The sequence below is a fragment of the Argopecten irradians genome, chromosome 6, assembly GCF_041381155.1.
Source record: "Argopecten irradians isolate NY chromosome 6, Ai_NY, whole genome shotgun sequence".
NCBI lineage: Eukaryota > Metazoa > Mollusca > Bivalvia > Pectinida > Pectinidae > Argopecten > Argopecten irradians.
Window position 1 is genome coordinate 13,027,506 of NC_091139.1, and position 24,687 is coordinate 13,052,192.

Genomic DNA, 24,687 nt, shown 5'->3' on the forward strand with positions numbered 1-24,687 from the left:
AATAAATAAATCGAGAATGGAGCAGAGATCCTGACTTTTTCGTTACCATAACTCAATATAATAAATTACTGTTGGTGCCAGAACGTTACGTTTGGTTACTCACCGCTCGTACCGGGACGATTAGATTCTCACGCGCCATGGGTCACGCATACAACGGATTTGTTAAGTGTGAATTGGGATTGACATTCGTGCTACAAAGTGTATGATTCTAGGATAATTAATGTGTTTGCAAGGTTACTTTAATACTTTCTGTACCTTCAACATTCTCACAGGTGTGATGTTTTTTATTTTCAAAATGTGATGGTTGATGATGTCTGTCAAAGTAAAGTGTTATGTTAGGAATATAATTTTCAAATCGTTCATAAATGTTACAGAGCTTGTTTATGGACAATGTGAAATTAGCACCCTTTATCTTGTTATCAATAATAAAAATAAAGTATATACAAAATTTCATCAAACATAAAAAATAAACGAATAAAATATTAATTTTCACACACCTCAAAAAACTTAAAACACCTAGATGGACTCTGGTACATGACTATGAAAAACCCCGTAAACACCCTCCTTAGATTCGTTGTTCGATAACTGATATATCGGATGCCGGGTTATTGCCAGCACCGTCATACGTTTTTCAGTTTTCAAGATTTTGAATTATTCATTTCGGGTGCTCAGGCGCTCACTATTCGTTACATAGTTAATTATCTTTTACTTTAATAGACATCATTTCAAGACTATGAAAATTACCTATAAAAAACTCTCCTTAGAATTTAGTTTCTTTTCGTTAGGGAGATTGAAAGCCTCACCGTATTCGTTTTTCGGTTTCCTATACTTATTGAATCAATTGAAAACCGGTGGCCAGCTCTCTGGTCGTTAATAAGCAAATTGCTGGTCATAGACGTGGCGTATTATATTAGGTAAAAGGAACTTCTTTGAAAAATCATTGGAATCGTACGTGTAACACGTATCTTTGGTTTTTCAAGCTAAGTATCATTGTCTACCACTCGGTTCACATTGTTTGTACGCATCAAATTTCTTAGATTACTCCCCGGATGAGATTAAAAAAACTAGTGGGGACATCAATGCTTAAATAGACGGGTCAAACATAGTACTGTCCCATAATAATACTTTTACCATACAATACATGTCGTTTCAGTTTTCGCTGGGCAATCTTGGTCAACATGGTCTTCACCAATATTTTCTCAGCATTAACAAATTCTGGCTAAAAATATTGTTATTACCGAGTGAATTATTGAAATGAAAATACAAAGTTTTTTTGCAGTAATTTAACGGGACCAACGTCTAGATGTATTTTATTTGTATTATTCGGTAAACAGGCTTGTTACAAATCCTAATCATAACCGTAATTGTCCAAACTTATAATTCATAAAATTATTTCATGGCATAGTCTACTAATGAAATTAACAAGAATGTCTCATCTTGAATAGCCTGAACCTAAACCTATATAACGGGGACTTGTACCAACCTTTTACGTTGATTGGAGTAAAACTAATAATGGATAATTCACTTCTAATGATAACTGATTCCCAGTTTCCTATCTTCACTAGGCCTGACCTTGGACAACGGAACCAGATCAATGTTAAGTTCACATTGCATATGCCGTATACTTTTCCTGAGGAACTCAAAAAATCTGTGTATATGGATAGCTATTTAATGTTGATAAACATGAATTTTAATTATTTTTATATTATTTTTTTAAACTTGGGATCAGCATACAATTTAACAATATAAAACATAAGTTGAAGATTACTATAACAAAATACCACTCGAAATATAAATAACATATGTTTCCCTAGTAATTCTACAATTTATACAAATGCTTATTTCAAAAAACCTTTACAATTTAATATCATACTGTTTCTATGTACTGCATACTTAGTTTTACTTCATGGCCTCGGGTATATCGATACACACAACCAACAACAACAAAGTGTGTGGCTGCGTAGTTATACTTATCTTGTTTGTTCCCTTCTCTCAATAAACGAGTTTACGTCACACGCTGTTCTATCAAGTGGCATCCCAATGCCTATCGCTATTCACAGTAATTAATAATTACTTCATATATTAGATTTAAATCGCTTTAATCATCTCGGCCACGTGTTCATTAGATTTGTGGCGACTATTTAAAACGAGTATACCATATATCAAGTATATATCTTTTTGATTTTAGCGTAGGAGTTATGCAAAAGGCTTTCAAAACTGTATTACACAAAGACTCTCATACTATTCGCGAGGATTAATAGGGTGCATCATTTTACCTATATGGCAACCATAGATTTCGTTCACCGAATGTTCTATCTGAAATTCTACAAAGCTGATTCAACTTCTCTACCCCTATCTAACATATGTCCAACTGTCTTTACCACACTCAATTTCTTATCTTTACAATTATCTCGAACTGTCCCTGTTCACATTTATAAACGCCATTATTTCTGGAGCGAAACATCTTGTCGAATAAATGAAACTCATTATTGTAGAACTCGTTGGAGTTTAGTTCAAATAAGACATTTTTGGAGTAAAAATATCCGTATCAGATTGTGAGAATAATTTCTTTAAGAAGCAAATCTTATACTTTATAAAATTATCTTTTGCCATGGCGGACACAGTTAATTTTATAATTTATGCTATTTATTTTCCTCGTCATCTCGGGGTCTCAGTATTATTTGGGGGTGGGGGGGGGGAAGGCCATCTTCAGTTCAGCTATTTTATAAGCTGCTCGCTAATTGGCTGTTGATTTGTTTGAGCTTCATTTATTTAACTTGGCGATTTAAATCATCTTTTATTAAAGCCCCACACGCCACAATCCACCCATTTCCGTCATTCTTTTTTAGTATATCATTTGTGTATTTGTTCACTAACTGTGTAACCACAACCCACACAGTGATGCAAACGCAGTGGTGAGATATTTTGCTATAATGGTTGTATTCTATACATGAGGAAATTTGAAGAATATATATAATATGAATGTCGCTTATACATAATTATTGACCATCTTTTTATAAGCTGGTCTTCCTAATTAGTATGTGGGCTTTGAGGTTTTATGTTGAGCAATGAATAGATACATAATATGATTAATTGGACCATCTTCGTTCGCGACGAATTACCAGGTGATCCGCACATGTGGAAGTACCGCTTTGATACGCGATTACACGGGGTTTATATGTATCTTTAAATTTTTAAAATTAATGTTACACTTTAAGTTAATATATAAGAAAAATATATGTTTGAGCTAGCCGCGTTAAACCCTCCTCAAAACTGCAAGTTTCCAGCTATTTTTCTCATATTATTTGATATAGAACATTTCTTTAGATACAGTTGTGTTAGCATATTTTCCGTATTTTCTTTAGGAACGCTATCTGCATGGATTGAACTACAACCTAGTTAGCGTGTATGATTGAAATTACTATTGAATTTTATAAGCGATAAGGTATATAAGGTGGATGATAAAAAAGAAATATTTTTTTCTTTGCATATATTATTGGAAATTGCATTTTGCATACGTTTTAAAAGTATAGTTAAATTTTTATTGTTTTAATAGTAATGTCCTTTGAAAAATTTTGGCCTACCTTTTTTGTTCTTATCATATCTTTAGCTGTTCTAATTCAATTTATTGTATTGAAATATTAAAATTAAAAAATAGATAAAAATGGCTGTAAGGCCAATTATGGAAAACATTTTTGATATAGTTTAGCAAAATACATGTAATTTACATTTTGCAAACTGCGACTTCCATTTTTCTAATGATAATCGTGATTATGCATTATGAAACCAATAAAATGCAGCCTAGACTCTGGTGTAGTTATTTATCTATCATTACATGCATGTGAAGTTTCTCTTGTTCTAATGACACCAATGTTAGTCCGCCACGGGAAGGGTTATATTATACTTTGTAGTTGGACATGACATACCATGTTTGGATATTGTATTACTTATGAAAAAAATCTTTAAAATGTTATGGATAATGAAAGTAGACTAAAAAGCTATTTGATAAAACATTGATATTCTAGTTTATCTTTTCTATTTTTAATAGGGATTATTTTTTTTTCACATTGAACTTGGTGCGTGACATCTCAAATGTGTACTCGCATCTAATTTGTGTTTTACTTTGAACTAGAGAGTAAAATGTAAATATACAAATTTAATGGATTGTTAGATTTGCCATTTATTAGCGACTTTAAATGCAACTCTGGGTGGGCTGATATAATCTATTCATAGCGACCTTAACGGGCGTCCGTATTTCTATTGATCCTGCTAGTCCCAGATTGGCATTTATATCTCCACAATAAATGCAATCTTAACACATTACTTTAATTGTTAAAATGAAATTATAATAGATAAATAATTGAGTAGATAAAGAAAGTAATATAAGCTTTTTGTGGCGTCAGTATTCCTCTACTCCAAAGATACTGTGAGTCATTTATCAGAGTCCATTGTTAATTACATTTCATCTATCATATTAATTAAACTTTTTCTTGTTATTGAGGGATGGGATTTACATGTGTTACGCAAAGGGCTTATTACTACCTATTTCGGTCATCCTGTTAGTAATTATACAATATAATTTGTTACAGTTAAAATAGCAGACCACAAATTAAGCAATATTTATAACACAATCTCATCAAAAAATTTACACAGATAAATTATACGTTTTAACTAACAGTTCTAATATTTTGTATTTAACAACACACATTTAGAAACGAACAAATTTACCTTTTTCCATTTTTTATGGCTTTCCTTCTTCGATGCATAATTGTGTTTTCGTTCTCCAGGCGATGTTCCCTTATTATTTTAATTTATAAAAGTCTATAAATATATGTGAGAACAATAATGGTTTATAATGGTACTTGACTTAACTCGTAAGTACACGGATATTGAGATCTACACATGTCTTCTCCAGATTTTGTTGTTCGAGTTAGAAAGTTGTTCAGAAATGAATTTTGTATTTTGTTTCACGTTAACACTAACAGTTTCCGCTCATCCTTCTTACACATTATATCTTTTGCAAGATAGAGGACAACAGTTTTATAGTCCAGAAGAAGCTAAAAAAAAAAAAAAATCGCCATAACTACCGGTAAAACACATTCTGCAAAGAAAAACAAAAATATTTATTGTGTTGTGTTTAAATTATTTCGACGTCATATTCTCATAAAAGTATTTTAGACGACTGTTTTTGCAAAAAGTTACGTCATAGTACCGGTATATTCGCAAAATCTGCTAATACGAGAGCTCAATGCTCGGTTTTCGCTTACAACAGGATTGCAGTTCATACCAATATTTGGTTTATTGATTTATTTCTCTATTTCACTTTATGGTTTAGCTTGGAAGTACATATCAAATGACCAGGTTTAATTAATTTCCAAAATCCCATGCTCCTACACAAAAAGACTTTTTTATCGTGGTTATTGAAGAAAATTTTCGAACATTGGACAATACAAATGACTCCTTTACTTGGAAGCACAATATTGATCTAAATTCATGATCATTAAATGATTTCTTTAACTTTCGTGTGTAAATTATGATTTTTGAAATTAATTGAAGATTTTATTGATGGAGAAAGAAAAAAGTTCGATGTAAACGGTTGGACAGACCGACTGCATACATTTTATACTTTGATAACTTACAGAAACAAGCTCCCGTTGTAGCGTTACAGTTACCACCATAACAGTTCCCAGAACACGCTCTGTCACAATTACCGTTACCATGAGTTCCGACTTGACATCCTTTAATGAATGTTAAATATTTTGCAATGGTTATATGTATGAAAACTAATATGCAATCAGATTGTTTTCTGCATCTAACAATTATAGTACATTTACAAACACCCATATTAACACTCATACATAGACTGATATAAACGTTACATAAAATAAAAAGACTATTATGTATTATCGAACTCTACCCCACACCTGTACCTCACACAATTCCAGAACAGCGTAATGAGTAGTACCAGTCGTACTCGTTTTGGGGTTGTTTCCTATAGTTGTACACACCGGTTAGTACGTATCCCTACATACGGGCACTGGTGTTTGATCGTCAACTGTACAGCTGCTAAAGTAGTACTGGTGTCCTCGTAACAGAGGGCAACGCCTTCTCGTGGTTGAAAGAGGTTGCGTTGGACCGTAACGTACAAGTTCATACCGGGCTAATCTGTACTGAGAGTTATCTAGAATGAAAAATTTAATGGTGGTTAGCTTTCTTTATTATCGTTGCCATCTGTCTGTAAAGGTCTTGTAAGCTTGTAACAACCATTATTACATTATTCAAGAGCGCAGGCTTCGTTCTCGAAGGAAAACCAGTGCGCGAAGCATTTCTAAGGTAACACATACGTAAACATGTAAGAAGAAAAAAAACAATAAACATCATCCAACATTCAGGCCTACACACTGACAAGAACAGTTTTCAGGGGATTCTTATGGAAACAGTGGGTAAATCAATCACCATAAATATGATGCTTTGCAGTAAGCTCATTATTTTATCAAACGGTTCAAACGCTCTTGTGAATCCAATGAACGCAATATTTATCCGGCAGAAGCTCAATACTATTGGCCTTATTTGCAAACGTCATTTAATAATTACAACAATTTGTTTTCTAATTTACTTGATTTATTTATCAATAATGTTTCACATCTGATCAATACAATGAACTTTGGTTATCGATAGCGGATGGTTTTAAATCTATTTTTATCATCAGAACTATTTTTTCACAGCCTTTTGAAATCTTTTAAAAGCATATGCTTCCACCGCCGACAGAGAATCAATGGTCTATTCATCATACCTTTGAACAATTAATTTGTAGTTAATCGTGTATATACAGGCCTATTTAACACACAAAAAAATAACATGAAATAATTTATTTTCGCCTTTGGTGTATGCACAAATCAGTACTTCATTCCAGATAGGATGTAGTGACACGGAATTTTATCGGGATGCAATTAATTATTTTTTCATATTTCTAACTTGAAGTAAAATTAGAAGCTCAAACTTTTCAATGGTAATGGTGTAAAGTAAGTAACGTTCGTAACTAAAGACAAAAATTAAATCGGTCTTCTCCTGTTTTTGATAGAGAAAAAAAATACCATTTGTGTCAGCGCTTTAAATGGAGCATCTTTAAGGTTTAAATGGTAAAGATATTTTCTAAAGGTGTTTAAATGATATACTCCTATTGTAAGATGATAAAAGCGGAATATATGTTACGAAAATACAAGAAAGTTATTTCTTTTTCAAATGGAAATGTATAAAGGGTGAGGAAACGTACACTTTTTGTTCTTTTTTTTTTAAAAATAAAGTTTGAATTTATACGATGAAAAAAACAAACTAAAAAAAATCCCTTTTAAGTCACGGTTACGTTATTTCTATTTCAACATGGGGTAAATTTGAGGAACGAAAAATTTTTTTATACATTCGGCTACGTTATTTACATAAATTACTGTATACTGGCATAACTTCGTACTGTTTCTTTGTTACTAACTTGCATTCAGTTATGGGCAGGAAAAATGGACATAAAAAAAGTAAAAGAGAAAACTTACGATAAACATCATTCCGAAGAGCCTCAAGCAAAAACCTGACCTTACAATCCGAGTGACAATGTGTTAATAACAACGCTTCAGGACTTCTAGAATTCCAAGGATGATAGGGAATTGTGAAATTCAACATCCACGACTTTGCGATCGTATTTATGCAACACATCAAACGTTGTCCTTCGACGCAAGATGATACATTTTACCAAAGTGTCTGGTCATATACACGTTGTGTTTAACCTATGACGGACCGACGTCAAATATGACGCGGACGTCAAAAAATATCCGATGTTGAAAGAGGAGGAATCTATTACCCGCGTTAAAGTGACTGTAACAAAACATGGTCGTTTGTCAATACCTATCGTGACAATTGACTTTTAATATAGTGAATGTTTCATTACAAGCTCAGTATCAAAGAAAACTTTTCCGCTATAATGAGTTGGATTGAAGAAAACTGTGATCTTTATCGAAATCTCAAAGTTCTGTGCTTTAACTTGGAATCCTTATGTCACCAGGCCTTCGGCAAGGTACTAGAATACGTAATAATTATTGTTTTTATTTCAGCGGACTGTGACAAAAAATAATTTTTGGGGTTTATATAAGTTAATATTATTTACACTGTGTTGCATGATTTTATTGTTATTCAGACTATACTGTGTATGATTAAACGGTTCATGTTAACTCATGTATTTGATGACGTTTTGTGCGTAACGACCACATGGTTGAGGATCTCTATTCTGATTACACAAATAATGCCGATCTTTCACGTGGTCTGTATTGTATTCACATAAACTTGGTTGATTTGAAAGGATGGTCAACTGATGTCAACAAAGTGACATAACAGTTATGCATTGCAGGACGTTTGTGTTTTAATATAATACTATTATTTCATGCCATTCACGTGTGAATACTGGGCTGGTCTAGGGTAGTACACGTCACTGAGTTTACCCATGCAATTTTTACCAGCTCCATCGTGACCTCAACTGCGTTAACAAATATAATTTTTTTTCTCACGTCAAAGCTATAGCAAAACTGGGTTTTATTAAATGATACAAAACAACCGGATTTGCGTTGAAAAATATCACGCAATTTTTCATATATGAAGAATTGACTTGCGTCAAGCTCCTTTTTTTCGAATTTATTTCAAAATGGCGGAAAATCATTATAGTAGTTTAATTGCGATGACGCGTCGAGGGATCAGAGGAAAATACTCTTTCAGATGTGGATATGAAGGAAAGTTATATTCTACCCTCGGGAATGTTCTAAAATCATTTTGTGGCCCTCGGGTAGAATATCCTTATCCTTCCTTCCTATCCACATATTAAAGAAACTTATAGTATCATTCATTGGTATATAATGGTTGTAAACTAATAATTTGTACATTACCTCGATAATATATTGTGATAGCATTAATGGTGACCAGCGTTCCAAGATCTACTCGCCACCAAGCTGTGTTTGGACCTATAGCCCGCGTATGTGAACAACAACCAGATGTAATAGTTGTTTGTACACAGCCATCCACAGCCTGCTTCGCTAGCCAACGAGTGTTGTCCATATTGCTGCTCTGCTGAGCAGTTCCCGAAATGGCAACGTTACCTTGATAAATACAAATAAATATTACAATACATAATAAATATATAAAAAAGGACTATTTTATTTTAGGGAAATGTAAATATAGTATGTTTCTCAATCCAAATATTATGTTTGACACACATTTACATGATACTAAGTAGAAAAATGATGCTTTGAAATAGATCGTTAGATGAAGCCTTAAAAATCTGTTATACACATAATCCTTTAGAGCATTAAATTGAGGGAGAGATGAAGCAAAATTTATCACATAATCGGCCCGCCCAGCCATGTCATACGGACATATCATAAATATCATACATGTTGCAAGGAATCACTATTGTGACGTCACAGGTAGTTTTTCACGTCATAATCTGTATATGGACGTCGCATGATCGTCTTTAGTAGACGGAAACGTCACATCCGAGCCGGATTTCTAATGATTTATATAGAGTATTCTATTATTAAACATTATGAGATAAATAGCATCTATTACACTCGTGACTATGATAAGATAAGTTTATCGAACTCGTTCAATATTCTGATTTGCCAATCGCCTGGCAATATTATTGACCTCGTTTGATTATAATTTCATATCCGGCATAGCCACTCATGCAAGATCATCTATGTGTAAGTGACATACAAATCCAGGATTTCAGAGACAACAACTATTTTTCAAAGATACATCGCCAAGGCACTTGTGGTGTTTTGTACTCTCTTTTTTTTGTATATTTTTTTCATCACACTTCATTACAATATGAATTTCATCATATCTTTCACGGCTACTATATTCATTAACCCGTCAACAAATCCAGTAAAAAGGATAGGAAAACGGATTGTTTGCATATATATTTTAATTTGCAATCAGCTTAATGTTTTGTCAAAAAAAAAACGAAAAAAAAAAAAAAAAAAAAAAAAAAAAAAACTGAAAAAAAAAACACCGCAGATGTTGTGTTGAGGCGTTCTCTATATCATTTTCCACATACTTTTAATCCAAATCACTCCTTATATTCCGTACAAATGTTATCATGTCAAATATATTTTACATTCCAACACTTTTCTGATTTTTAAGAAGATATACCTGTCCCCAGGACTTTAATTAACTGATTTTCATCTAGCAAATATTCTTGTACTTCTGGGATTTTATTTGTCTGTGGAGTACTATATATTATGCTACATTGCATGAACAACGGTTGTTGTGATGCTTCCAAAAAGGGCATTTAAGACATTTTGTAAGGCATGAAATAATATCTCGTTTTACTTTAGAACACATTGATCATCTAACTGTAATCCACAGTTACTGAATGCCAACATTCAGGACCAGAAAGATCCAAAACTTCGTCTATAAATTTGAACGGTGATTCTTCTTTGGAGATTTACAAATTAATGGGAATTTCAGATGCAACTCTTTTCAATACATGGTCGCGTTATCCGTTGTTTTCACCAACTTACAGATTAATTAATACAAGGAGGACAGAGTAACTAAGGTTGTTCTTATATCATTTTTCTTTCACGAAATCACATTCTTCGATAGGTTAAAGCTGGACAAGGCGAAAACATGGCAAAATATCTGGATTACCATGATCACCCTCAAAGGTGTCAAGCCTATCAGGTACAGTCTTTATTTTTTTTCTCGGTTTTACAAAGTGGACGATGTCAAAAATTAATCCACTTACGGTGTTACAAGGCTTTCACTGATTATTCAGTAATATTGTTTGGATCGGTGGTTTCCATCCATACCAATAAGCGAAAGTGACTGACGTATTCTCTTTTCTCTCAATTTTTGAGTAAATAATCTGCCATAAGTTACTCATGATGATCTGTTTAGGTGTACCCTAACATTTCCTTTGTTTTTAACCAATGGAAAGATTATATGGATGTTTTCTTTTAACTTATTAATGTCATTATGAATGCGATAATGGAATTGCACATCAGTAAAAATTTACATTGGGAATATATGAGTTGTTTGTCTTTGGTAACCTTACACAAATGCAATATGGAAAAATGGGCATGAAAAAGCGTTTTGGAAAAACCAACAATTTATAATGCTGAACAAAAGTATAAGTGGAAAAATTCGAGCTACACCACTCTTCATCTTTAATCAATGAGTATTGATTTCAAATTATAATAAAATGATTTTTAAAGATAAAAAAGTCACAATAAACACACCACAAAAGAACAAAAAATTTAACAATCAAAAATAACTGCCAGCAAAAAACTACATTATAGATTGCTGCAACTTTTTGAAAAAGTAAAATAAAAGAATAGTATGACACTACACAAAACATATAAAAAGAAAAGATTAAAATGTTCATTTATTACATGATATCAGATATTTCCTCAGAGAGCTTCTCCATTTGAACTCTTTCCCACAGATGTGGCATTGCATGGTCGCCGCTTTATGTATGATCTCGTAGTTTGCCTAAGATACTTCTTTGTCCCGAAAAGACTTGCTGCATATGGTCACATGGTAAGCATTCCTGTTGGGTTTGTTTACAAAACATCGTGTTTGATATGGTATGTGAGGTGGGTTTTCTTATAATAAAAACTTTTGTGGCAGTCCTCATACTGTGTTACGATTCTCACAATTCCCATGCTGTTTGAGAATTGTGAGCATTTAAATTAGCTTTTCGTGGGGAATGGCATGGTGCAGCTTGTTGTGCGGCATTTTGTACTATACATCATACCCATGCACCGCTTGTCATGTGTCTGGTTATAATTCCACGTGGTGGGAAATACCTTCCCGCTATTCTTCGAATATGTCCCCTGTAAATACAGTATAAGGGATCATGAATCAACATATAAAACAATGAATATGTGATAAAATTCAAAATCAGAAACATAAGCATTGTTTTATTAATTTGAAAACACAACTATTCACCTATTTTGTTAAATAGGCCTAATGATGACATCAAGAAGTCATAAAAAGAAAACTTCACTTTAGCTTTATACAGCGCAACAATAATGTCTCGCGCGCTGCAGAGGCTCGCGTAACCCGCCGACTCTTGAACTTTCTGATCCGCCGCTCTACCGACTGAGCTAAACATATTTTCCTTTCGCAAGAAAGCGACCGTATCACTATGTGCAATTAAACCTGCTACATGCGTGACATACTATATTGTACATGTATACATCTTAATTTGTTAGATAGGAGGTCTTGCAAAATGCAAAATGCAATGTAACAGTAAAAGGATAAGTGTACCTAACTTATGAAATACAAAAACGCGTTTTAAAACACCGTTCAAATTAGCCAAACCTGAAAAATTCATCGATACCCGAAACAGCGGTGTCATAAGTCCATCGCATACCAATGATTGCGTTTACACTAACTTCAAACGTTCGTTTCTCTAGAACACAATGATATCAGGCATCAGGAAACTGGTTTGATAATTATTCTTAAAAGGATGTTCAATAATGATTTCTTTTGTCCGATTTGGGCTGCTCAATCGGGCTGAATTATTGTATTATATATCCAAATACACCATTATTTTGATGGAAGAAGTGCTGTTTTTCTACCTGGTTATCTCGTTAGTTTTTGTTCAATAGATTGTATAACTTAAACACGACAGCTAAATATCTTATGCATTTTTGGGAAACTGCAAACATGTTATATCGAATCGCAATAGTAATGAACATCATATTATTAAGAATATAAGAACCTCAGAGGTTTTGGTACCTACACTTTGGTTACCGTTAAGAGTAGATTTTTCGCCATATTGATATTGCGCATACCTAATTACACCTTCGGCATACCAAGTCACGTTTGACCCCTGAGTTAACACAAATGTCTTTAATGCATGGTTCTTACATACAAACAGTTTTTTTGTAAATTTTATTGCTACATTATCTACATTAGGAACCCTCCAGTACGTAATCTTAACAGAACCGACGTTGGGCTTTGTTCAAAGGCATGGTACTGACACCAATTATCATTGTGGATACACAATTGGCATTCGAGCGATGTTGGCAGATGTCCTGGTGAAATGGTTGTTCCGTCCTTGACGATACACGAATTGTTATATAGAATTGGATGCAAAAAAAAAACTCCCCAAATATGTGAATATAGGCATTGGTTCTGTAATTCAGTAAGCAGCAATATATAGATAATAAATGCCATTTTGGACCTGCGGTCGTAGTGTCTTCTTGGAATTTACCATTTAGCCATTTGTGCATTATTACTTCCATTAATTCAAGGCCTAAGTTTTAATTAAAAACGCCACGGGTTTTGTTACCCATATTCCTTATATTTACCCAAAAAAAATCTATGTAAAATCACAGGCGTTTTGTCCACAAAATTGTTTGGTCAAGAAATAATATAGGTGTTTGGGGATTTGTTAATTTGTTTGATAAATTAAACATTAGTTTGCGTGATGACAGGAAGCGTTGGTATCTTGTGTTCGTCCCTATTGTTTTTATGGAAACGCTCATCGACGTTGACATAGATGGTATAGAGGTATACAGATAATTGTGACTTTGTGGATCTATAACTCGCTTTAACGAAACATTAATCAAAACAAAAGGACTAGTCGTCCATGTTATCCAAGGTATTTTCTTTACCTTCATATGCACAATCATCATTATATTCCTCATCCTGTAGTAGTATTCCATTACTACTTTTTCAGGCATACCACAGACCTCACTTACAGCGAAAATGATATCAATGACCCCATGCCTTTTAAACCAGTACTGTCCTGTGGCCATTTTGTTCGGCTTCACACCAACAAGGAGACGTATCGTGTTTTTTATGTTCTAAATAAGACAGAAATTCTCTAGTTCGCATAAGAGTAGATTTTTTGTGTTTTATCCTGTGTATCTTATATACACATTTTCCGCATGAAAATAATGTGAACGTACTATATAATCGCTATTCTGCAAGTAAAACATCAGTTTTTTCGCGATATTATCGCTATACATTTCATCGGTGGTCGTGTAAGTATTATCAACTTACACCGACTTTGAAATAAACACCTAACTTTGAAAATTAGATCGAAAGGTCTATGGGATTCATATTGTTGATATAACCTAAAAAAACCTATTGCGTTTAACTTTAACGTATAAAATAAATAACACATACTACGAAGTAAAAATAAAAAATATCGCTCTCATGTATTTACTGGGTTAGGTTTCTAAACCATAAAACATAAAATTGGCTATTTAAAAAAAAGACATGGACCACAAAAGAATATTTCGGTTAGTTGTGACTATCCTTTAATTTACTATAACTTTACAAACGCATGTAGACGAGATAAAGGATCTGTATTTAACACTTACTATATATACTAGAACTGTAAACTTTGTATTGTTACATTCATCTTTTATACAGTTAAACCCCTTATAAACTCGAACAGCACGGGGCCAAGTCAATTAGTTCGAAGAAATACGGCGTATTCGACTACATCCGAGGTTGGTCACGATCGACAGTCCAAATAATCCCCGGTATCAAAACTATGACAAACAACGTATATTTATTTGTTGTTGCGCATCTTCTGAACATGTCTAAAGCACTACAAATTACCATGACCCTTGCCCATTGCTTGGGCACTAGAGATATTGTACACCTCACTGGCTGTCATATCCTATTTGTTCCTCATTGCTGTAATTTTTCTTTTTGTCTGCTGCGTTTGTCGTACACATAAATATTATGAGACGAATCGAAATCAATTAAAAATGTTTTCCGAGACGCCTTCTTAGATATGTTGTTAGAAACGCGTTAAACAAATGAAGTCATTGTCTTTATGAAGTAATTCAAGTAGGGAATAAACACTAGAATAAAGAATAAGACGGATGATATATTATTTTTTATAAATTTTTTGAGGGTCTTGTTATTCAGTACCATATATATCGGTGATTATCTTGTTGTCATCATTTCAGTTCCCTGTACTTCATAACTGCGTTGGATGTTAAGGATTAAATATTGTGGGTATGAACGTTTACTTTTTTCACAATTTTAGAATTCACCATTCAATGTTGGGGCTACATTTTGGCAGTACACTTAATCTGTAATTGTAATGCGTTGTAGACAAATATATCAGTGAATTTTTCTATCGCGCGTATTCAGCATAAAGTTGACGGAGATAAAATATGCGAGGACTTGAGTCAGGGTCTATCTGGATAGATATTTTTAGATTACTGGCTGGTATCTAAATATGTTTTTAAGATGCACTTACATACCTTTTTTTTTTTTTTTCATTCAACTCGGCTGTTCATTAGAGCTAGCCGAGGTGATCTTCCTGTAGGAGTACAAGCTGTACACTACACTACAGTACACTACCATATGACTCGTTGCGCTTCACTTGTCAAACTGAGGGTTACCAGTTCATTGGACAATGGATTCCGTACCCATCTCGTACCCAACATACAATTTCTCAGGTTTGTTAAAAAACTCTATACTGGTGGTTTACGTCTGGTGAAGATAACAGTGTGGTTATTGAAACGTCACGTGTAATATTTGAATCGGTTGTTTTGGTTATGTCTAGTCTGTTTTTTAGCTTGTGCTTAACAACCCGAAGAATATTTCTACACAATTATGTCAGCCTGAGTAAATACGCACAGAGACATGTACACTTATAAAATTTAAACTTGTGTGTGTATTTAACTTCGATATGCGAAATTACGTGATATAACTTATTAACAAATCCACTATTCGATGAGTCTGAATATAAGCGCGGTTACATCGTCACGTCTGTGTCAAGGGTCGACCTAGGGTCGGCTAGGTGAAAAGGCGAGTGGCTTAAATCACATGGCCAACACCCGTTCACCCTTAACGCCATTTGTTTTGACTGAAACTCCATGCTATTGATGAGTCTACGAGACCATTTTCAATGGTCGTGCAAATCAAAAATTGTGACACAGCGACCTCAGTGAATTAAATTGCTTTGCGCTTTTAAAGTTCATATTATTTTCGAAACCCAGAGTCGAAACATTACAAGGAATTATTTTTTTAGCAAAAAGGCAATTTGTTCTATGTTTAAGACGGATAAGAGGAAGTGATAAATACATGTTTGAAATGATAACCACTCGACCATCAAGGCCCTCTACAGGGATGGTAATCAATGCGTTCCACTGGGCTACAGACATATAAACAAAATGGTAAAGTGTCTCTTGTCCAACGAGTTATGTGGAAAACACTCGAACTGTGATAGTAAAATCTCTCTCTCCTAAGATGAGAAGAAGATAAGAGTCAGAATTGAACGTTAGTTTGCCATTAATGAATGAATTGACAAACACAAAGAGACAAAACTGAATGAATATAGAAGAAGTACAAACTGATTAAAACTGTGTTGCAAAGAGTAAGACTGTGTGGGTCTTAGATACATTAATACAATCTTTGTTCAACTTCGAGGGTGGGACAACGGAATAACAAGCACTGGAATATCAAAATATACATATAAAGTCATTCCGACAGAATAATAACAATTATATTTCTTTCTATTTATTTATATCATATAGGCATACTCTTACCTTCAGATGTAGTTATTTTACACCGGAAGAATACTGATAGCGTCCTGTCCTAACGCTTTTATTCAATCTCTTCCGACAGATGCATTTGCGCGTGTTTGTTACACCTGTTGCCGGTGTCATGGTGATCTGGCATACTATAAAAAAATGGTGACGTCTTTAATGCTATAATTGATGCTTATTACTGCTAATGGAGCAAAGTAAAGACTATGCAAGAAATATTAAAGAGTTTGTATGCATTTTATCGTACTTGTTTATCACTTTCCCACTAGACAATAAGCGTAAACCGTATAAAACAGCGAGACATTACTTTTTAACAAAAACATATGAAGGTCTTTTCAAAGGAACATTATACGACAAGTCTATACATTGTGAACTTGCCATCGTGCGAGCGGTATGATATATATTACGAATATCTCTTATGTTCGTTTGGAAAAACTGATATGTAAATGCGTATATACGCATGAAATAATTTTAAATCTTTTTTTTAAATCTACAAAAAGAATAGAAAAGTTTGCCCAAGTGATTTTTGGAGTCAGTGCTCCACTAGAACACATAGGCACTTTCGAACCCGGTTAAAAGGTAAAGTAAGCCGGGTACGTATATATTGGTTCTACATAAATGTGCAATGCAATTAGAATATTCCAACAATAAAACAGTTTCGCAGTCATCATTTCACGGAAACTATTTGATGTATTTAGAGTATGCCTATCGGCAAAAGATGTAACACAAAAATAAACACCTGTAGATATAACACGCTTACCGTTGCAGTTCCCAGTATCTTTTTCGCAAATCTGGTTCAAACAATTTATAGAACAGTCATTGTCGCATTTATCCCCGTACTTCTGAGGAGCACAGTCTGTGGAGATTACAGTAATGACATTAATGACATTATATTATTGAATTATTATTTCTTTGCAGGAGATATACGTAATTATACACTCTAAATATTAGGGACAAAAAGATATTTGTTCAAGTAAGATTCGTCATTACAGTGTTGCGGCAATATCATTATACAGTCGATCTTAATAATTGTGAATAATTGATAGGAAAGACGTTTGGACACCTACTGCCATACTTTTGAAAGTCATACTATGCATTTAGGTAACATTAAGTCTATTTGGCCCACAGATCTTTGCAAAACATCACCGACAAATCACATTTATTGCTGCAGAAATATCGCCAGGAACGTAACGCAATGGTTCCTGATAATTAGGTAGACGACAATATCGTTTATGAAAACATTTATGAAACTCCAGAGTGCCGTTTCCTATTTTCAATTACAAACACGCTTGCGTTTTCTTAATGTCACTAGTGTTATGTAAGATTTTTATATTTTTTTTTTTTAAGTTCACATTGTTTTCCATTATCAGCCCCAAGGCGTACGTTACAATAATAAATCAAGCAGATATATTTTTGCATTTGTGTTAAGGGTGTACATACACCTCTGTATTTAAACTCGTTTCTTATATAGATTTTTTGAAATCGAAATTCAGACCAGAAAAGAAAACGGAAAAAAATGCGCGTTTGCTTGTTTTTTTTCTTCTGTTTTTTTTTAACTTTTGCTACTTGTTACCTTTTTTGAAATATTTGCATTTATAGGAATTTTCCGTTTTGACCATAATTTTATACACTACATGTATGAAATAAAACAATATGTAGAATGTTTGCAGGGTTTATTGCTCAGTTGTTTGATTGTTTTCGGGGTTCGTGTGTTTACATTTTTCGCTCATTTGAATATAATTTGTATTTGTTATTTTTCAATGTTTAAAGTAAAAGATAAAAGTGCTCAAATTACGCTCAATCGTGAAAAATAAAGTGACCTAGTTGTATCATTTCCTCAATTTATGCTTGCTAATTCAATTGCAATGTACCTAGTAAAGTTGCGCAAAACTGAGTTGTGATGATTTCAGTAAAAACATTTAAGAAATGCTAAAAGAAATGGCTCTACTCAAAAGCAAAGAAAGAACATATTTTAAAAATGGCCGCAAAATAGACGCCTCTTAAAATCCTTCTAGAACAAATTCTACAATGAATAGAAGACAAAATTTGCAAACAATAACTTGGACCGATCTTTATCAATTTTATTTGAAAATCTCAAAACTTCTTTAAGCTAGGTCGAAACGAGAGACTTCAACTATTCTGAAACCTCAAAGGTGAAGATCCTTAAGTGGCTTTATAACAATAATACAATTTCGTCATCGCCGACTAATTCCCTATGTTATTTTGTATAACTGTTTTGAATATATTGGATAAAATTCGACTTACAGAAACAAGCACCTGTTGTAGCGTTACAGTTACCACCATAACATTTACCGGAACACACACTATCACAGTTACCGTCGCCGTACCTCCCAACCGGACATCCTGCATTGAAGTACGAAATATAAACATTTAAAAAACACATCAAATGTGTCAGCTATTGGAAATTAAATTACAATTACTCTTGAAATGTGTAAGCTTGCTAAAATGCAAATTAGTAAAATTATTCCTTGCTGCTTTTCGATTGAATACCCCAAAACGTCCATAGCTATAACAGATATAGAGGTTTTCTCTAAAGTCTGGTATCTCATTTATTCAAACCAAATAAATAAAATCCGATGTGTGACTATTCAATATTCGAAATACGACTATTAAATTAATATAAACCATTTTATTTTAAACAATGGCAAGGACATTGTGTTTGTTTATGTAAATTAACTACAAGTACCAATGGTGATATTTTGCTTTAAACAATACCATCAATTGCAGGATTATTTAACATACTAGAACCAGAATGTGTTTCTTTGTGAAGAATATACTCACCCCACACCTGTACTTCACAAAGTTCCAGTATTGCATGGTCACTATACCATTCATGACGTTTAGGGTTAAGTCTGTAGTTGTATACTTGTACATATCGAATTACATAAGGGCACTGGTGTGTCACCGTCAACTTTACATCACTGATAGCACTACTCATGTCCGAGTAACATAGTGTCGGTATAGTACTCGTAACATTATAAACATAAATCTGATATCCGCCAAACCGTTTTGCATATCCAGCTGTCAAGACAAAGAAAACATTAAACATACATGGATGATCTCATAAGATTATTACGTCATTATGACATAGATAAGGGATCGTTGTGTAGCTGTATTTCTTAGATTATACTCACCCCTGTAGTATATAGTGATATCGTCAATGGTCATCAGCTGTCCGAGATCAACATCCCAATGTGCATTAGTTGTACGGTTAATAGGATCGGTATGTGAACAACAACCACTCTCAACATATGGTTTTGTACAGTTATCTACAGCTTTGTCGGGTACCCATATACTGTGTGTGCTACTCTGGTTAGCAGGCTTTCCTACAGCCACATTAACTATGGAGAAATTAAAACAGAAACAAAGAGTGAATATAAAAAATCGTGTGATAAGTTAAATCAACATTACTCTGTGTAACACGCTTACCTGAAGTCATCTTCAAGCTATTCCGAATTTGCATATTACAAAGTTATCTGCACTTGCGGGTAGGTATTGATTGTGATGTCATGTGTTTACGAGAGTAACGTCATACGTTTCGGAGAAAACGACGTGAATTGCGCTCACAAAATAATGACGTAACAATTCATACCTACCCGCAAGGGAGCTAACTCTGTAATATGCAAAGACGGAATACAAGCCAGGATTCTTAGACTTAAGACTGTGCTAGACTTAAGACTATGTTAGACGTAAGACTATGTTAGACTTAAGACTGTGTTAGACTTAATACTGTTTTTGATTTAAGACAATGTTAGACATAAGATTGTGTTAGACTTAAGACTGTGTTAGATTTAAGACTGTGTTAGACATAAGACTGTGTTAGACTTAAAACAGTATTAGACTTAAAACTGTGTTAGACTTAAAACTGTGTTAGACTTAAGACTGTGTTAGATTTAAAATGTGTTAGACTTAAAACTGTGTTAGACTTAAAACTGTGTTAGACTTAAAACTGTGTTAGACTTAAAACTGTGTTAGTCTTAAGACTGTGCTAGACTTAAGACTGTGTTAGACTTAAAACTGTGTTAGACTTAAAACTGTGTTAGACTTAAAACTGTGTTAGACTTAAGACTGTGTTAGACTTAAAACTGTTTTAGATTTAAAACTGTGTTAGATATAAACTGTGTTAGACTTAAAACTGTGTTAGACTTAAAACTGTGTTAGACTAAAGACTGTGTTAGATTTGAAACTGTGTTAGACTTAAAACTGTGTTAGACTTAAAACTGTGTTAGACTAAAGACTGTATTAGACTTAAAATTGTGTTAGACTTAAGACTGTATTAGACTTAAAACTGTGTTAGACTTAAGAATGTATTAGACTTAAGACTGTGTTAGACTTAAGACTGTGTTAGACTTAAAACTGTGTTAGGCTAAAGACTGTATTAGACTTAAAACTGTGTTAGATTAAAACTGTGTTAGACTTAAGACTGTGTAGACTTAAAACTGTGTTGGACTTAAAACTGTGTTAGATTTTATACTATTTCATGATCTTTGAGCCTTGTCAACATCCCATTCACTTTTGAGTCAATTTGATAAGTTACACAGTTTGTAAGTGACCTTATACGGAAAACAATAACTTGTATAGAGCAAGGTGAAGCTGAACCTGATAAATGTTTATTTTATACCCATTATTTTGGCCGTATTAGATCACTAACAAACTGTGTATCGAATTATCTATCGCGTCGAAGGCCCTTTCAATTAAATAACTGCAAAATGCATTAATTTGTGGAAACTAAAATGATTCAGAACGTAAGCAATTCTCACTTTATTGAACGATTCGAATGTGTTATCATGGTCCATGTCTGTTAAAAAATCCTAAATAAGTCTTGTAGATTTCGTATTGCTTTTGAAAGTGGTCATCAGCGTTATCATTCATACCATCTCTCTGAGTGCCGTCGTCGCAAGGCGTTACTTGAACGCCATCTTGTTACTAATGACGTTAGGGGCAAAGTGCGAATTGTATCGCTCTAACCTAATACGATCTCTACTAACCTAATATGACTATATCTTGGATGTCACGTAATGTCATTTTTACCGATAGGAATACAAGATTCTTTTCTGAGGCGGGATAATGTTCAAGCTTGATCAATTATTATCCATCCACATTTAAATCTTTAAATCGCTAGAATTTCTGGGGGAAAGGGTAACAAATTTTAAGTAAACTTTTCATGGTCTCCTCAGTGGCGGAAATTTTGTAAAAGAAATCTTCTATGTTAACGTAGGAATAAAGGGAGTCGTTCCATATGTTGTCGGCAGCATCCGTTACCAACGGGGAATCAATTAAGAGAAATCAACCATAGGTCTAGCAACCCACGACCTAGAAAGGCAGGAACCAATATGAGAATGTAGAGAGAACTTATCGAAATTCTAATGATGATATAAAATGATTTGGTTCATATTTGGTTTACTTCATTCTTTACTTAAAGGGAATAAGATGTGTATAAATCAGGGTTCTTGGCTCCCAAGGGCTGGCAGGCGGGGTCCTATAAGAAAAATAGTCGAGATTCTTTGGAAAACCTCCCCATTTATAAAATACGGATTAGGTTCTTATTTGTTATGTAGCAGCATTGTTGACTTACGCAGAGTCAAATTTGTAGAAAGCAAAGGGTCATAAAAGATAACAGCAGCTAACTTATATTCCAATATATCATTGTTTGTGTTGGCTTAATGTGTCAAGTGAGCGTTACGTGACGTCTAATGGTTTGATTTAATATGAAGATTCCCTTTCATCCATATCGCCATGCTTATTTTGTTTAATGATTGATCCAAAAACAATGCGAATGACAGCTTATATTTTATCATCTTATATTTTAAAGTTATATGTGCCGTAATTTAATATTTTTGATATTTTATTCACCATCAAAACTTATCATTTTGAGGATTGCAGTTATATTTATATATCATAGGTTTTAATTTGTTAAGTACAGTAATGTCAATGACATCTACGGTACAATGAAAAGAGTACTTGCGGTCATACTATCAATCAAGTTGGGATCTACAATTTAATTCATATATTTACTGTGTTATAAGTAAATGTAATAGTAATTTCTGCCGGACTGTTTCCAGCTCAACATGAATAAGGCATAAAACAATTTGAACACCTCTAAGACTAATACAACAATGCAAGTGGAATGACAATGTGCTGATTTGCCACATTAATATCATATAATTCTGTGTTACTGTTATGGTCTGCTACTTACTGTCTGACATTGTTGCTTTAAACAACGGATCAGGACTAAAACCATACTGAATGTCACAATCTTCTGCGTCGCCATTTTGTGTTTTACCTGTGACAACTTCCCAACCAGGAAGTAATCTGACTTTAATCAGAACACAAGCATATCGGAAAATCAATTTAAAAACGGATGTTTCTGCTCTACCTTACCTAACACGTATCGTATCGAGAGTGACAATATCGATATAATGCCACATACATGTATACCTAGGTGTATATGCATTCCCACTCTACCTGATTTGCAAGACGTTACAAATATGCTAACATACAGGTATTTGAACAGTTTATTGATTTGTTTATTCAAACATTGACATTCAGGTTTCTTTATTGTTACCTGTTTGACCTTTCCAATAATCACAGAAACATGTACGGATCAGAAAATAGTTGTGTGTACTTTGAAAGCAGATTGCGACTTTTTAGATTATAAATGTATACATATGTTTACATTGATAGCCACATATATCATAACAAACATATGATTTTGCTATAAAATTGAAACACTTTGTTAAGAGAGTTGTCTATACGGTTCTTTACACTTGAAGATGCATAATGTCGCGGGGTATTTTCGGTAAAATGAACACTCTGTAGGGTAAACAAAATTTTCTATATGAAATGAATGTCTTCCATTCAAGACCCACCCCCCCCCCCCCCCCCCCCCCCCCCCCCCCCCCCCCACCCCCACCCCCCCCCCCCCCCCCCCCCCCCCCCCTCCCCCCCACCCCTACTTTCAAAACTATTTCTATAGCAATGAGTAAGCTATCTTGTGTTTGAAATTACCAGGGCTTTATGTGTAATAATATATCTCTAAATTATGATAGATTCACGATTTTATGATCTGGTTTTCATAGATCATTACATCGGGAAAAAATCTGCAAGTGTGAGTTAGATGACATTGACTTTCATAAATCTGTTAAAAACAAGTTAAAAACGCTTTTGTATGTTAAAAAAGGATAATCAATTCAATTTGAGATTTTCTTACATTTTAGGTCACATATATGTGGAAAAATAAAGAGGAATTGGAAAGAAGTTATCCTTCCCTTAAGAATTCAATTTTAATTTGCAAACATATAATGGCTATATTTGTTTATCTTCTGGCGGAGCAAAGGAATCTTGGAGTCCATTGAAACTTCAAGACCTCTCATTTCCTTCGGTAAGCGAAAACTGGTAGGGCAGTCTGTCACCAAATAGATACCCTATACTGCAGGTACTACAACAGCAGGACAGAAACTGTTATCCCTGGCACCTGTATGTGTCCTGATATGACAGCACAGGTGAACAACTTACCCTGTTATGGAAACAACCGTATTTTATAGTCCTGGTGAGCCTCTCTAAATGCAGGAACCCTAGTGACACGAAGGGACAACTGCAATAGACTGATGTGCCACTGATATCCCAATGAGACAACATCTGCCAAGTAATTGATACAAACCAGATTGATGGAACCAACGCATCTGCACTTGCGATATGTCATAAGAATCGGGGTACTGGTAGAGGCTGTCAGGCCGAGTTGTAAGAAGAACCTAGCTCACTTTTCATGAAATTAGACTATAGTTAATCGTGCATTACATCTGATACCAGCGAACACTATAACAAAACTGCTGGGTATAATTGTAATAATGAATTCAGGACAAAGGGAATGTTGTCCGGCACACTGTATCACTCCTCGTCAGAAAGCCGACCCTTGTGGAGGTTGGGCAGTCCGTACATAGATACACAAAGATACACATTTGCCTTAATTTCTTCCGTTGTCTAAAAAAACTTGAATGCCGTTTCTCTAACATTTTACCGGGTTAAGCACAGTTTTTAATACATTTTCTAACCTAACACACATAACATAGTGTACGAAGTTATTCTTAACTGTGGTGCTGTC

General features: G+C 34.0%; 2 protein-coding genes across 11 annotated transcripts in view; one reads left to right on the top strand and one right to left on the bottom strand.

Annotated features, from left to right (window-relative positions):
- LOC138325026 (cell death abnormality protein 1-like) overlaps positions 1 to 24,687 on the top strand; it is a 314,573-nt gene that overhangs the window by 189,707 nt on the left and 100,179 nt on the right. The gene's annotated exons all lie outside the window — the stretch shown is intronic.
- Positions 6,012 to 22,903, bottom strand: LOC138326111 (uncharacterized). The gene is made up of 7 exons (XM_069272245.1): positions 22,783 to 22,903; positions 19,721 to 19,927; positions 19,368 to 19,607; positions 18,831 to 18,929; positions 17,326 to 17,421; positions 8,922 to 9,131; positions 6,012 to 6,181 (listed from the first exon to the last, which is right to left on the bottom strand). The coding sequence occupies exons 1-7, from the start codon at positions 22,790 to 22,792 to the stop codon at positions 6,012 to 6,014; spliced, it is 1,032 nt and encodes a 343-aa protein (XP_069128346.1). The 5' UTR covers positions 22,793 to 22,903.